The sequence below is a fragment of the Natrix helvetica genome (assembly GCF_964273705.1).
Source record: "Natrix helvetica genome assembly, chromosome: 1".
NCBI classification, from domain to species: Eukaryota; Metazoa; Chordata; class Lepidosauria; order Squamata; family Natricidae; genus Natrix; species Natrix helvetica.
The window spans coordinates 184,216,261-184,233,086 of NC_138548.1; the positions used below are offsets into that span (position 1 = coordinate 184,216,261).

The 16,826-nt window shown below is 41.4% G+C and overlaps 1 protein-coding gene across 4 annotated transcripts in view; it reads left to right on the forward strand.

The window, feature by feature from the left end:
* ADAM23 (ADAM metallopeptidase domain 23) overlaps window positions 1-16,826 on the forward strand; it is a 93,587-nt gene that overhangs the window by 33,132 nt on the left and 43,629 nt on the right. For all 4 annotated transcript variants that reach the window (XM_081939880.1, XM_081939881.1, XM_081939883.1 and 1 more), the window contains exons 5-10: window positions 732-814; window positions 8,305-8,368; window positions 11,020-11,092; window positions 12,194-12,261; window positions 15,129-15,194; window positions 16,721-16,792. In XM_081939880.1, coding sequence (XP_081796006.1) covers window positions 732-814; window positions 8,305-8,368; window positions 11,020-11,092; window positions 12,194-12,261; window positions 15,129-15,194; window positions 16,721-16,792 — 426 coding nt within the window. The remainder of the gene's footprint in view (window positions 1-731; window positions 815-8,304; window positions 8,369-11,019; window positions 11,093-12,193; window positions 12,262-15,128; window positions 15,195-16,720; window positions 16,793-16,826) is intronic.

Consider the following 16,826-nt stretch of genomic DNA (forward strand, 5'->3'; position numbering starts at 1 on the left):
GAATAGTGGATGTTGCAGTAGCTGGTGAGAGTAGAATAAAAGAGAAAATCACAAAACATGAAGACCTGCAAGTAGCAGTAGAACAGGCATGGAAAAAGAAAGCAAAGAGCATCAATAGCAATAGATGCCTTGGGTGCAATCCCAAAACATCTGGAACAGCATCGGCATTGACAAAATCACCATCAGTCAATTGCAAAAGGCAGCTTCATTTGGAACATGGAACATGTTATATCCTGCAACGATACCAGATTCTCTGAAAGTACTTGATAGGTGGACAAAAATGCCAAAAACAGCTGGCTGACTGTAATATTATCAACAATATTACAATATTGTAATAGGGTCATAACTTTATTATTCATCGAAATAATGGTGGATAATTGGAAAATTATTTAGGAGCAATTAAAAATCAGTTTAAGAACTAATCTTAAATCTATTTTAACAGTTTGTATTATAATTCTGTGTCTGGTTGATAATAGGTCTGCCCATGTCCAATTGGGTAGGCTTAGCTCAACTCTTAGCTCTTGAAAATTACAATTTTAATTCATTTAGTAAACTACTTTTTATTTTTTGCAGTGTACACTAAAGCTGTATTAAAAAAAACAATCACACAAACTTTTCACTTATGTTTTATTGTCGTATACAGGCTTAAAGTACGAATCCATTACTCTGATATGCATCGGTCCACTTAAAAAGTAATTATAAAAATATAGAATATTTTTGTTCATTTTCAGGGAGGGGAACACTGCTATTATCATGGAAGCATCAGAGGCATCCCAAAATCCAAAGCTGCTATTTCTACCTGTAATGGACTTCAGTAAGTATCCGTATTTCCACCATCTGTGTTTTGGACAGTGTCCCAGCAACTAAAAATATAACTTTTTTCATCCCTTCTTCCCCATCATGGACACTTGCTCCATTGGCAGAAAGCCATCTTCCCCCATTAGCCATCATTTTTCTTATGACTGCAAGTGACCAGTGACCCAGTGTAATTGGAGAACAGCTAACTATTTGCTAACATGGAAATTTAAGGGAAGGGGGGAGAACATTGTTAGTATAATTAAAACATTAAGAAAAAGAAGAAGATATTAGAATGGAAGAAATGCTGATAAATGGAGAAAAGGTTTGGTACTTCTGGAAAGGCTTTTAGAGAGAGTTTGTTGAATGAGACTACAATTTGATACAGGAAAGTATAAACCAACCCAGCGCTAATACATATGCTTAGTTAGATTTTAGGTGGCTATTGGGCAGGTATGATAGCGAGTTATTATTATCAATTTTCTCAGCTATGCAGATAATTGGATAAAAATTAAAACATATAGAATGCTCTGTCTAGTGGTTTCCTCATAACAATGAGGTCTGGGACATATTTAGATAATATTGGCAGTTTGTAATACAGTGCTTTGTTTATCATCTCTCTCTCTCCTATCTATAATCTATCTATATCTACCGTCTGTCTGTCTGCCTGCCTGCCTGCCTGCCTGCCCGCCCGCCCGCCCGCCCGCCCGCCCGCCCATCCATCCATCCATCCATCCATCCATCCATCCATCCATCCATCCATTTATCTATCTATCTATCTATCTATCTATCTATCTATCTATCTATCTATCTATCTTACTGCAGTTATTCTGTATAAATCTTTTCCCATGTACTCATATCCACTTAAAACTCCCCGTCACACTTTCTCAACTCCATCTGCTCCACAGGGTTGTTGCTCAGTGAGTGAGTACTATGCAATAAAAAGGTGGGCGTAAGTCTAATAAATTGAGGCTGTAGTGGCTCACAGGATTAGGATGCTGAGAAGACAATTTAGAGGTTGACAGCTCAGCAGTTCAAAACTCCAGAGTGAGCCTCTTGATGGAATAAGCTCCCATCAATTTGTCCCAGCTCCTTGCCCACCTACCTATTTTAAAGCATGCAAATGGAAGTAGATAAATAAGTACCACTTCAGTGGGAAAATTAAAGAGATATGAAAGAAGACTGCTTGGGCGTCCTCTGGGAATGGTGATATCACCGGATAATCCCTTCAAATCAGAAATCTCTTGTTCATTTGCTTCCTACTAAATGTTAGAAGAAACTTAGCAATGGCAAGAGTTATGTTGGCCTCCTTATCTGCTAGTAAATATTACATAATAAAATTTTTCAATCTATCCCAGAAATGAAGAACAGTTAGGAGCGCTTTGCTTATATTTCAATAGAAAATTACTGTATAAAGGTATTTCAGTTTGTGTTTCAGTGTTATCCTCTTTACATGGACAGAGGCTTCCGCATATGGAATTTCCCCTCCGGCTCTGGTGATAATATAATACAGTATAATAATGTAAATGCACACCAGAATTTACTGTTTGTAAGTTGGTCTAGGTACAATGCTGCTTTGAAGTGTGCATTGCTATGGCCCAATTATACCCTAAGTGAGAGTTTTCTATATTCTGCTTCCAATGCTATATCAAGGATTTTTTGCTTAAGAACCCATTGTCTGTTCTTGTCAGTGCATGAATATTTCCTTTGAAAACCCCAAAATAAACTTTTAACCAATTTGCTTATTTCCATCATTTCATGTTTTCTGATTGGACATTTTAGATATTTGTTTCTCTCCCCCCCCCCCAAGGCAACTCATAGTAAGTAAAAAACCCATAAGCAGTCTCTGCTGTCAAAATTTTTGTTAAAACAAAAAAGAGACAAGACATAGAAATGGCGGATAGAGCTAAAAGTTAGAGTGAGAACTAGAACCAAATGGAAAGTAATAGATATAATTTTAGTCCAAGCCAAGATGTTCTTCCTTTAGTAGTATTTATTCTTATTTGAGCACCAATTGATGTCTCTTCTTTCTTCATTGATGATGGCTGATTAGTCCCTATCTATCTACCAAAGCCTCTTCATGGATTACTGCCTTATCATGGCGAAGGGGCTTGCGTAGCTCAATTAAGCTATGAGCTATGCCCGTGATGGCGAACCTATGGCACGCGTGCCACAAGTGGCACGCGGAGCCATTTGTCAGGGCACGCGAGGCACTGCCCTGTCAGCTGGCCAGTGCGCATGCGCGCGCTGGCCAGCTGAGTTCACCTTTTTAAAAGCTGTTTTTCGGCTTCCCCAGGCTCCAGATGCTTTATAGGAGCCTGGGGAGGGTGAAAAGAGCCTCCCCCGCCCCCCGGGGGAGTGACTTCCGGGTTGCTCAGAGGGTCGTTTTAAGCGTTCCGAAGGCTTCAGGGACCGTCCGAGGCTTCCCTGATGCCTTCGGAGCGCTTAAAACGACCCTCCAAGCAACCCGGAAGTCACTTCCGGTTTGCTCGGAGGGTGGTTTTAAGCGCTCCGAAGGCTTCAGGGACCGTCCGAGGCTTCCCTGATGCCTTCGGAGCGCTTAAAACGACCCTCCGAGCAACCCGGAAGTCACTGCCGGTTTATTTATTTATTTATTTATTTATTTATTTATTTATTTATTTATTTATTTATTATTAGCGTTTATATACCGCCCCCTCTCCCGAAAGGGACTCGGGGCGGTGTACAGTCCGTATTAAAATACAACAGATTAAAACGTAGAAATAACTATATAAATACATGTATAAGAGGAGGGTAAAATATGCCAAACTGTACAGCTAATAAATAAATCAATACAAAAGTTTAAAATATCAAGTTAAATTTAAAACAATATCCCTCTAAAAACCAGTAAGAATGTGTATGCCAGGAGGTAGACCTTAAAATTATGCCAAACCAGCCAGTCGGAACAGGTGTGTCTTCAGTTTCTGTCGGAAGGAGCGGAGGTCAGTAGTGGTTCTAATATCGGGGGGGAGGTCATTCCAGAGGGTTGGGCCCATCACAGAGAAGGCCCTACTCCTTGGTGTCGCCCGTTGGCATTGCCTCGTGGACGGCACCAGGAGAAGGCCCTCCCTGTGAGAGCGGATTGGCCGCAGGGATGTATGTGGGAGGATGCGATCCCGCAGGTAACTAGGCCCTATGCCATGGAGCGCTTTAAAGATGGTGATCAGAACCTTGAAACGCACCCGAAAGACCACAGGTAGCCAGTGCAGCTCGCGCAGGAGAGGTGTTACGTGGGAGTACCTAGTACTCCCCATGACTACCCGTGCGGCTGCGTTCTGGACTAGCTGCAGTCTTCGGGCGCGTCCCAAGGGAAGCCCCATGTAGAGAGCGTTACAGTAGTCCAGGCGAGACGTCACCAGTGCATGAGTGACTGTGCGTAGAGCATCACGGTCCAGAAGGGGGCGCAATTGGCGCACCAGGCGAACCTGGTGGAACGCCCCCCTTGCCACGGCTGCCACATGATCATCCATTGACAGCCGGGCGTCTAGAAGGACGCCCAAATTGCGCGCCCGTTCCACAGGGGGCAGTAGCTCGTCCCCTATGGCCAGTGATGGAATCAACTGGCTGAACCGAGGCGCCAGTAGCCACAGCCACTCAGTCTTGGAGGGGTTGAGTTTGAGTCTGTTGTCCCCCATCCAGACCCCGACGGCTTCCAAACACCGGGACATCACTTCGACAGCCTCGTTGGGGTGGCTTGGGGTTGAGATGTACAACTGAGTATCATCAGCGTACAGATGGTACTCAACCCCAAAACCATGGATGATCTCACCCAGCGGCTTCACGTATGCGTTGAACAGAAGGGGCGAGAGGACCGACCCCTGCGGCACCCCACAAGAGAGTGGCCTCGGGGTTGACCTCTGCCCCCCAGTCAACACATATTGCATCCGGCCGGAGAGGTAGGAGCCGAACCACCGTAAAACGGTGCCTCTGACTCCCATCCCCTCCAGCCGGCGCAGTAGGATACCATGGTCGATGGTATCAAAAGCCTCCGAGAGGTCTAATAGGACCAGGATAGAGGAGCAACCTCTATCTTTGGCCCTCCAGAGATCATCCACCAACGCGACCAAGGCTGTCTCGGTGCTGTGCCCGGGTCGGAAGCCGGACTGGCGTGGGTCTAGATATACGGATTCGTCGAGGTGACGTGGAAATTGCTGCGCCACCACATTCTCAACAACCTTCGCTAAAAAGGGGAGGTTGGAGACTGGACGATAATTAGCTAGCTCCGTTGGGTCAAGTGAAGGCCTCTTGAGCAGGGGCCTCACCACCGCCTCTTTCAAGGCAGTCGGTAAGGAACCCTCGCTCAATGAGGCGTTCACCAGGCCCAGAAGCCAGCCTCGCGTCACCTCCCAGGATGCCAGTACCAACCAGGAGGGGCACGGGTCCATTGAACATGTGGTGGGTCGCAGCCGTCCACGCAACCCGTCTAAATCCTCGGGGGCAACAGAGTCAAACTCCTCCCAGAGTGGGCTCACAAGACTCACTGATGTCGGCTCGTCCGGTCCACTGAGGGGGGCCCATCCGCTCCGGATCTGAGCGACTTTGTCTTGCAGATATTCCCCAAACTCCTCTGCTCTTCCCTGCAAGGGTGCCTCCCGCGTCTCCTGCGACAGGAGAGAGCGGGTCACCCTAAACAGGGCGGCAGGGCGGTTATCCGCAGACGCAATGAGAGCGGCACAATGTCTACGTTTGGCCACTCTCAATGCCACAAGGTAGGTCCGTAAATAGGCTCTTACCTGTGTTCGGTCAGATTCGGAGCGTGAGGACCTCCACCTGCTCTCTAGACGTCTCCTATGGCGCTTCATCACCCTAAGCTCCTCGGTATACCAGGGAGCCCGGGTGGGTCGTTGCCGTAGGAGAGGTCGCAGAGGCGCAACCCGGTCCAAGGCCCCCGCCGTCGCCCTATTCCAGGCGTCGACTAGGTCCTCCGACCGAGCGCGGGTCAGGGCTACAGGTAAAGGCCCAAGCTCCGTCTGGAACCTGTCTGGTTCCATCAAGTGCTTGGGGCGGTACCAGCTTGAACAAACTGGCTCCGCCTCCTCGCGGTGGAGGGTAGCACCAGGGAAGTCCAGCCGGAGACATGAGTGATCTGACCATGACAGGGGCGTAATCTCTAAATCCCATATTCCCAGATCACTCGTCCACTGCTCAGATACAAAGATAAGGTCCAGTGTGTGGCCGCCTTCGTGTGTGGGGCCCTGAATTAGTTGGGTCAGGCCCATGGCTGTCATGGAAGCCATGAACTCCCGAGCCACCTCGGACGCTGCTCCCGTCGACGGCAGGTTGAAATCCCCCATAACCAGAAGTTTGGGTATCTCAACCGCCGTCTCCGAGACCAGCTCGAGGAGCTCGGGCAGGGCCGCTGACGTATAGCGAGGAGCCAAGTATACAATCAGCAGACCCCACTGCCTCCCTGGGCCCCATTTCATACCCAGCGACTCACACCCGGGTATCTGAGGAACAGTGAACTCCCTCGGCTCCAGACAATCCCGTATAACTACCGCCACCCCACCACCCTTACCCAGGGCCCGAGGCTGATGGAATGCACGGAAACCCGGTGGGCACATTTCCACGAGGGGTAAACCCCCCTCGTGACCCAACCAGGTCTCCGTTATCCCTGCAAGGTCCAGCTCCCCCTCCGAGATCAGCTCGTTAATGAGGGGGGCCTTGTTGGTCACGGACCTTGCATTGCAGAGCATCAGCCTCAGGCCCTGGCTCTGTAGTTCCCAACCACCTAGGCTGCGGGGGTTGGTACAAACGACCGGGCGTAGCCAGCAGCCACGGTCTCCCAACCGACCTTGCGATCTTTTCTTGTCCTCGCATCCCCCCCTCCCCGCGACCGTTGTAATAAAACAACCCTCTACTGGAATAACTTGTTCCCTCTCCCCCCTCACCCCGCTCACTTCCTTCATAGACTCACCTGTTCGTCTGGCGTTGGCTTCCCTCCTGGCCTGGTTATCCCCCCTCCCTTTCCTAGAACCCCCTAAAAACATAATAAAACATTTTTCATATTGCTCGGAGGGTGGTTTTAAGCGCTCTGAAGGCTTCAGGACCGTCCGAGGCTTCCCTGATGCCTTTGGAGCACTTAAAACGACCCTCCAAGCAACCCGGAAGTCACTGCCGGTTTGCTCGGAGGGTGATTTTAAGCGCTCCGAAGGCTTCAGGGGCCGTCCGAGGCTTCCCTGATGAGTTCGGAGCACTTAAAACGACCCTCCGAGCAACCCGGAAGTCACTTCGGATTTGCTCGGAGGGTGGTTTTAAGCGCTCCACAGGCTTCAGGGAAGCCTCCGGACAGTCCCTGAAGCCTCCGGAGGGCCTCCGGAAGGGTCGGGGGAGGCTCTTTTCGCCCTCCCCAGGTTCTTATAAAGCCCCTGGAGCCTGGGGAGGGCAAAAAAAATATGTAAAAATGGGGGGCGGGTCGCGCGTTGTGCGCGCATGCGCACTGGGCGGGTCGCGCGTTGCATTATGGGTGCGGCACGCCCGCACTTGACCCCCCTGCGCTCCCCCCACTTGTGGCACTCGAGCCAAAAAAGGTTCGCCATCACTGAGCTATGCCATGCAGGGCCAGCCAAGATGGACAGGTCATAGCAGAGAGCTGTGACAAAACGTGATGCAGTGGAGAAGGAAATGGCAACCCTCTCCAGTAACTTTGTCATGAAAACCCCATGGACAGTACCAAAAGGCAAAAAGGCCTGGAGGAACATTGGCCATGGGGTCGCGATGGGTCAGACACGAGTTCGCAACTGACAACAACAAATCTACCAAAGGCCCAGTCCTCCTGCCCCTAGTTCTTGAGTCCCTTAGCAAGTGTCAAAAGGAACTGATGTGCAGGAAATGGGAAAACAAATTCCCTTTGGCCTTCTTCTTTGGCCAGATTAATTTCCTTCATACCCTGTTGCTCTTTTTCTGAAGAAGATGACAAAAACTGCAATATTCATTCATCACCAAACAGTTGATGCTTTTGTAATAAGTAGAACATAAAGGATTTCATAGATGAAAGAGACTCCATGATGTGTTCAGGAACACAGCAAGCAGGTTGATTCTACTTACAAATTCAGATTTATAGATAGATCATGTCATAATTTCAAGTTAGCACACAAACAAGTAAATTTGTAAATAGGCTATTCGACATATTGAACTCCTCTCTCATTATAAGTCTAGGACTATGTGTGGATTTGATTTTTTAAAAATGGTGCTTTGGATCATACAATGGTTGGACCCTGGGTTGCATTCACTCCCCCCCCCAATTGTTCCATGTGTTTTTGGGGGACTATTTGAAAAAATGCACAACCATATTGGCATTCGTGAGACTCTCATGCACACTTTCAAAGATGCTTTATCGTTCCTAATAGAAGCACAAACCATTTGCCATGATGTTTGTATTTTGTGTGGAATACATGAATATGTAATATGGAAATGTGTGGGAATTCCTACAAATATATACTCCCATTTAGCTAATATTGAAGTATTTAAACTGTGTTTCTCATATTCTAGTGGCATGTTTGAAGACAATACCTATGTCTACCTGATAGAACCTTTGGAGTTAACTCACAGCACGGTATGTTAATACTGACCCACTTAGATCTTGCTTTGATTTGTTGTAAAAGATGCAAATCCTAACCAATATAAATTAAATAAGACATTATTATTTAATCTGTGATATCATCTATAACACTGAATTTGAATGAATATTTTATTAGTTTTTTCTACCCTGTGTTTGATATATTTTGTAATTTTTTAGAAACATAACTGTAGCTGAATAGGTTATTTAAATGAGGTTAACCTGAGTGTTAAATACACTCACAGTACTCCTATAATATTCAGGTAAGCTCAGTGCCATGTAAAGCATTTGGGTTGTAGAAAATGAAATCTAAGGACAAACCAGCAAAGCTACGTAAATTTTATTATATTTATTTTATCAATTGTTATGGCCACCCAACTCTGGGTAGCTAACATTTTGAAAAGCAAAAGCAAAAATAACCAACAAGAATAAAAGAAAAAAGAAAAAGAGTAGAACTGAGGCCAAACCAGAGTCATAGTCACATTCATAAATCATTGCAAGGCAGGATGATCCAATGCACAGCCTTTGAGAAGAGCCAGGTTTTCAAAAAGCCAACAAGGCCAGACCATGTGCATCTTGGGAGGGGTGTTATACTGTTCCAAAGGGCAAGCAGAGAAGGCACATCTCGTGGGTTCCCCCAGATGACATTGGGGGGCCTGAAGCATGCCCATTCTTTCAGGGAGAGAAAGAAAATAAGCAGTTCACAAATAAAGCCATAACAAGGGAATGGATTACATAAGCTGATATATTTAACTAGTTTATTTGTGTACATGTTTTATGGTTCAGTTGAATAAGGCATTTCTGTGAGGGTTTTTTTTTTTTGGGGGGGGGGGTTAATGGGCCATGTCAACTCTTTTCATCCTTGGCCTTAGGATAGAATATCTGACTAGGATTTGAAAATTCAGGCCATTGTTACATAAGCAGGTAGAATCTCATAAGGACCCCAAATCAGTTTTTTTTCATCCTCAGAGCCTTCAGGAATGTTTCCAAAGCCTAATTTCCCAGAAAATATTATTTTCAGAAAATAATAATGAAATCGAATGGAATATGAAATGAAAATGGCTTCTTTTAAGCTTACACATTAAAAATATAATTGAGCTTATTCAATTAATTATCTATTTTGGTTTAATGTTCACCAAATAATTAATATATTAGTTATTAATTATCCACTCTGAAGTGAAGAGGCTGTTCATTGGCAATTTTGATGGGACTCTTTCTGGAGATGCATCTAGATGTTTCTTTCTTTTTCTCCATCTGGGAAACTAATTTCCTAGTTTTTGTTTGGGATAATTTAGATAAATTGCAGAACTGTTGGGCTTTTCTGCCACAGTAAATAATCTTGACCTCCTCCTCCTAGACTTCTTTCTAGAGATGTGTTCTAGTTCCAAAAATATCAGCAGATGCTAAAAATAACACTGCTTTTAGGAGCATCAAGGTAAGCTTTCACTATGATTTCCTTTAGTTATAAGAATATAGAAGCTTTTTCACTAATGGAGGTTTTTCCCATGGGGGTAGAGGCAGGTTTTTCTCTCTCATCAGTTATTTTGTCATGTTGATAGCCTATGGATTATTACAGGATGCTATGCTTATCTTTCTAGGAGACAGAAGAATAAAGACATAAAGAAGATTGCAGCAAAAACTTCCTATTAAAAGAGTGTTTTAATACATTTGATGGCAAAGGATAGCATACATTGATAAGGGGTTAGGGAGTTATCATTGTATATCTAAATATATGTGACTAGAACAGCTGTAGGAAAGATGTACAACCTTGCTTTATAGAATTCCAAAGGTTCTCAGAGGTTTTCCTTCGACAGCCCATTATAGCTATTTGTTTGTTATTGAGTGCTAATAGATTGTTAGAGATAAGGGGTGTTTCATTATTTGAACTATGTAACATCATCAATGCACTGATGATGTTATCTAGTTCAGGTAATGAAACGTCTTCAAGAAAACAACCAAGCTCAGAGAGGCTCAAGGATCCCTCATTTCAATCCTGAGCTACAAATATTCTCATTTATTGATTGTTAGAGAAGTAAATATGGAAAACCAAGTTTAAGGCATGGAATTATAGTTTTAAGTTCCAATTGGAATTGACTTAGATTTCCTTTTATATATTTGTAAAATAACACCAGGAGAAGCATTAGAAGACTGAGGACCCCTCCAAAAACACCAAACAAAAGCTTAGTAGAAAATATGGTCAGGGTCCACCCAAATAGTAGCTAACCAGTAGGAGGGGAGTTCAGCCCAGTTGCATTCTTGGTGAACATCGAAAGAGAAATATTCCACAGTTCAATTTTTATCATTCAAAAATACCATTTCAGGTTTTCTACATATGCATGCTAAATTCTCTAGCCCATATTATATACATAAAGATATTAAATTATATACATAAAGATTATATACATAAAGATATTAAATTGAACACACACACACACACCTTCACCCATTATGGATAAACCAAGAATTTTAGGTTCCAAAATACATCCTTGAAACTGAGCTCAGCTTATCCATTATATGTTATCTATCTGTCTCTGTCTACCATCCATCTATTTATCTGTCTGTTTATCCATCTAGATGACAATATCATGCTTGAATTTATGTCACCAATACAATATTCTATTTGTTTCCTTTTTCTTTTTCTTCTTCAGAGCAGTGCAGGTAGACCACATGTCGTTCGGAGAACATTTGGATCAAATGCCTTCAGTCAGTTGGAAGATCTTGGTATGACGTAACTGTACTTTAATAAGATTTGTTACTATAACTATATAAACTCTATAAATCTTTAAATCATTTAAATGGCATTTCTACCAGAGGAATGATTAGTATAGTTAACCGAAATTTAGATAGTAGTATGTCATGATATAACAGAAACATTCTTAGTTTCCATGTGGAATTAGATAATCAGTGTAGTTACTGTTGCTAACAGCCATTTTTCTAAATACACAGTTCTTTGTGACAAGCTTATAGTTAGACTAATATAATTGTTAGAAAGCTCTTTACTACACTATATCATTGAAATTGTGTGCCCAACTTACACCATGAGATGATATTGAAGATTAACTGTCTGAATGAATTGTCCTCTATACAATGAAATACAATGAGCAAACTCCACATATATCAAACTGAGACTTAAAATCTTTTCATTGAAGAACAGTAAGGAGCTGGTTCATAATTGAGACTGACATCATTTTTTTCTGTAAGAGTAGACTGCAAAACACTATAAACAGCACGTTTTCCAAATAATAACATAACCAGTAAGGTACCGTATATATAAAATTGGCCATATATTTTCCTTTAGTAATGCCAGCTGTTCAATTGCTCCCATATTTTGGAGCAACTATGATTTGCATACAACTTTCACAGTAATTCCTATGTTTACAATGAAATTATTTTTACAAGAAAGGAAATTGTTAACTTTTCAACCCATAATCATCATATTACATGTTGCTGGTAACTGCTTTCACTGGAATATGCAGGACATTTGAAATGAGAAGTGTTTTAAATTTGTTTTTTTCTAGAAGGCTGATTATATACAGAACAAATACTGTCAGAAGTCATCAGAGATAGGATTGATACTGTGAATAATTTGAATAATAGTTTAGCATTCCATCATTATCAACTCAATCATTTGGACATGAACTTTCATTTTGGTGACTGAATGCTAAACTGGGTTTAAAGTAGCTTGAACATGTTGGCTAAAATTAGCAGTTCTAAAACAAAGAAAAGTTTTACCAATATAAGGGGAAAGGGCCAATATGTTTCATTAGAAAAGGTACAGATGCTATGTGATAAAATAGAAATTTCTTTGCTATCAATCTCTAGATACCGATTCCACATCTGATTGGTCCTTCCTGTCTGAGTTGCAGTGGCTAAGAAGGAGAAGAAGGGCTGTGAGTGTTACGACATCAGTAATACTGCATCAAATCAAAAGATCTCTTTGCTTTTAAAAGACATGGAAAAACATGTGAAATGTAGTACTGTGTTAGACCTCAGCTTTCATGCTGAAGTGATTTGTACTGCAGGAGATCATTTATTTCACCTCACATTTTTTTTCATTTCTAACAGCAAATTGGTGAAACTGACATAAATATAAATAACTGAACAAACAGCAGATACATAGGTAGGTAGGTAGTAGGTAAGTAGATAAAATTACTCGGTTACTCAACTGAGTAAAAAAGAAACCCTCTTAATGTTTATGGCAGTATTTAATCATATACACTTTTATAGGGGCAAAGAATATCTATAGGAAAGATGGGAGGTGGGAAGTACCATTAATTATGTTGGAGAATGTAGACTGCTACAAGAGACAATTACATGCTTATGAAAACTCTTTTTAAAGATTAAACAGTATTAATTTTATTGTCATATAAATTTTATATGTAGTCATCTACAATTAATTATTTTAAAGATTGGGGATAAATGTAATTTGTGATTGAAACAGTTGAGCTAAGTAATAAAATGCTGCTGTTTATGTGACATGGATTTAAATACTAACAAAACATAAAACTTTTTGAAGAAAATTAATATTTAGAAACAATGATCTATTAACTGAAAATCAAATCTCTAAATGCCATCATTCAAAGAATGAATAGATTGTTATGCATAGTCCATTTCTGCAACTGGTGAAAAGTTCAAGAGAATTTGGTTATTTCTATCAGCAAGAGTGCATACATAGCATTTTGTGATATTCAATTTATTTGCAAATATAGATTTCTGGTCAGAGATTCCAAAATCTATATGTGATTTAAAAAAAGAGAGCCAGTATCACAAAGTACAATGACAAACAAACAAACAAAGTTTACAACTTGATCATATTCCCAACCCTTCTGGGAAGGCTACAGCCAACAAACTGTATATATTTTGTTAACTTTTGTGCAATATGGACTCTGGATGGCTCAGAGAGGAAGAAATGAGAATTTAACACAAACTCAAACACTGTGATATTGGACAGCTATAAACATACAAACAATAAAGAAATGGAAAAACATCATATCAAACCTGAAAAGATGTTATCTCCATATTTATTAATATTTATTAATCATATATCTCATCTTTATTTGACTAGAACTCAGAGTCATATACACTGAATTCCCATGTTGTTTCTGATTAGACTCAATTATGTTTTGTTTCAGGAAATTAACTGCATTATATGCTTTCATATCACACCCTGTGACAATATAAAAATTCACTTAAGCGTGAATTGATTAACTATTAACAGAAAAATATTCATACAACCAGTGGTGGGTTTCAAAATTTTTTAGAACCTATTCTGTAGGTGTGGCCTGTTTTGTGGGAGTGGCTTGGTGGTCATGTGACCAGGTGGGAGTAGTTTGGCAGTCATGTGACTAGGTGAGAGTAGCAAAGTCAATGTCACTGAATTCTTTGCCCCAAAGAATGACGTTTTTAAAACTCACAGCCTGTGCACAGCACCCACTCTTCCAGCCCCTCTGCCTCTTCCCTCTTCCTGGATTCACTCAGACTTTTTAAAGACTCACAGCCTGTGCACACGCACACACGCTTCCACTCTTTTAAAAATGTCTGAGTGAATCCAGGAAGAGGGAGGAGGCAGAGGGGCTGGAAGAGTGTGTGCTGTGTACAGGCTGTGAGTTTTAAAAACGTCTGAGTGAATCCAGGAAGGGGAAGAGGCAGAGGGGCTGGAAGTGTGTGTTCCTATAGTATCTTCCAGCCCCTCTGACTCTTTCCTCTTCCTGGATTCACTCAGACATTTTAAAAACCCACAGCCTATGTACACACACACACTCTTCCAGCAGCCCCTCTGCCTCTTCCCTCTTCCCCAACAACCTCCCCCCCCCAACCCCAGCCACTCACCAGTTCTTCTGTTTCTTCTTCTGAGAACTTTTCGGCAGCGTGGTGCATATGGGCGGGGCCAGTGAAAGAGCGAAAGAGGGGAGGGAGGTTCCGGTACAGGGCCTCCTAACCAACGGGTATGGGAAAGCAGGCTAAATTTCACCATCCGGTATGGCCGTACCGGTCCATACCGGTTGAAACCCACCCCTGCATACAACACTAAAGATGCAAAACTACATATATCAGATTCTGTACAGATACAACAATATGGGATAGTTGTGCTTGCTTCAGTCTTTGTTCATGTGCTCATTGTGTAGGTTGTACGTTATATAAGTTGACCCTTCTTGAACGTACATGTGTAGTAATGACAAAGCATGTGAAGTTTTACTGAGTCAGATCATGGTTCTATTTAGTCAGTATCAAGATAATTCTTCATCCTTCATAGCTATTCATCACCTGCCCCTGTAAAGGAAGTAGCTTTCATATGTATGTGGGGTGGGAAAGTTATACTTTTTTCTAAAGTTGAAAACCCTTGCTGTGGTATTTGATAGCAATTCAGTTTTTGAAAGCATCTTTGTCATGCTCCTTGGCCTTAACGGAATTCCCACCCAACAACATAGCAGGGCTGATTTTAACCTATCATCTGAAGCAGTGGCAAACCTTTTAAAAATATAATTTTTACAATTAAAACAAAATAAGTTGTAGGAAAAACCCTCAAACCATACCTGTGGCTAGAAAAATGGACTTTTGTATCACCAAAGAATTTTCCTCTCTTTTCATTTTGAAAAAGACTGAAAAAAATTGAGTTAGATATCCTCCAGTTAAATTAATACAATATAATTTGCTCTTAAGCTTTGGTAAAACAGATTTAAGAACACAGTGTGAGTTATCATGACAAACAGTATAGCAACCTATTCTTTTTTTAATCTATTCTTTTTATAATTTACAGGCAGTGCGTGGCATCTTTGAAGAAATGAAATACTTGGAGCTCATGATTGTTAATGATTATAAAATGGTAAGTTGATTCTATTAGTTATTTCTATTCTTTTTCATAAAAGTTGATTGTGAAAAATGCATACATACTTAATGGTGATATGGATAATTATACTTTTGAATAAAGAATTAAGGAACGTGCAACAGGAAATTCTTGGAATAAGACTACATTATGGGTATCAAAACAGCCAGGCTTGTATTACTTGATGCCTCCACATCCAGTGTTATTTCCAGAAGCACATCTAGGAAAGACCACAAAGTTGATTCATTTTGGTCCATTTATTTGTCTTTCTCAAGGCTTAGTTCAACATTGCATCTGTCATGCAATTAAAATTATGTGAGGCGGCTAGAAAGACCACAGTCATCTTCTTCGCCTTCTCTATCCTATCCTACATGACCTGTCTCCATATCTCTGAGAGTTTCAGGAATTCAAAATGAGTATACTCTTCATACAAGGGCCGGTCCTACCGTTAATCAGGGTGATACCTCATGTGAAACCAATGCATATAGCAGAAATTCCCTGTCTTAATAGCTACTTCTCAAATGTCTCAAAATGCTGATATTAAGGCAGTACTGAGTTGAGGTAATCTGACACTAAAATATGAATTAGGAAGTGCCTGATTACAGTTTGTTTGCCAATTATTGTAGGCAAGAAACCTCATTTTCTGCCTCAGATTTCCATCTGCAATATGGTAATAATAATATTGATTAAAAAATTCTGTCAGGATTGTTGCAATGTCTTTCTATGAGGTCAAAAATTTGATGATATTTCTATATGATGTTGGAAATTCATCATGTTTGCTTATAATCTGAGAGTACAATGTTTGGAGAGATCTGTTCTGGACTTTTTTTTAACCCTTTTGTCCAAAGATTAATAAAATATATTTCCAGATGAGGAACTATTCTTTTCATTTGTTGTGCCCCAATGATTTTGCATGGATTGTTTAGATCAGGGGTATCAAACTCACAGGCTGGATGCATCACGCGCTGACCACCCCCACCCCCATTTTAGCAAGGGGGGGAAGTTGTGATGATATGTCATATGACGATGTGTTGTTACAAGTTTGATACCCCTGGTTTAGATAGTCAAGGAGTCAAGATTGACCCAAAGGTACTATATATAAATAAGCTGATAATAAGTAATGAATGTTAACAGGCTTCATTTATAAGAAGAGTTTATTTATTTTTGTGAATAAAACTTTAATAGAAACTTCCTGCTAGATACCCAGATATCTAGTTTTCTTTCTATGATTGCAAATTTAAGACAACTAAGTACAGTCTTCTTCACCGAACATTTTGTACTTGAAATAAAAAAATGCATCGAGTTATGTGCCACAGAAGGCTTGCAATCAATCATTTGAATTATAAGGGAAAGTTATTGCAAATCCATGTTTTATGCTATTGTTTGTGTAATTGACCTTTATCAATACAATGCAAAAATGTTCAAAGAGAAATATTACTGGGGTTGCTTCTTTTTTTGGCTTTGCCAGGAAGCAAGAAGTATAATCAATGTTTCGATTGGATTATGACTTAACATTTTTCTTCTAGTTCAAAAAACATCGGTCATCCCATAGTAATACGAATAACTTTGCAAAATCGGTGGTAAATCTCGTGGACGCTGTAAGTATTGCCATAGTCAATTAAATTAATAATA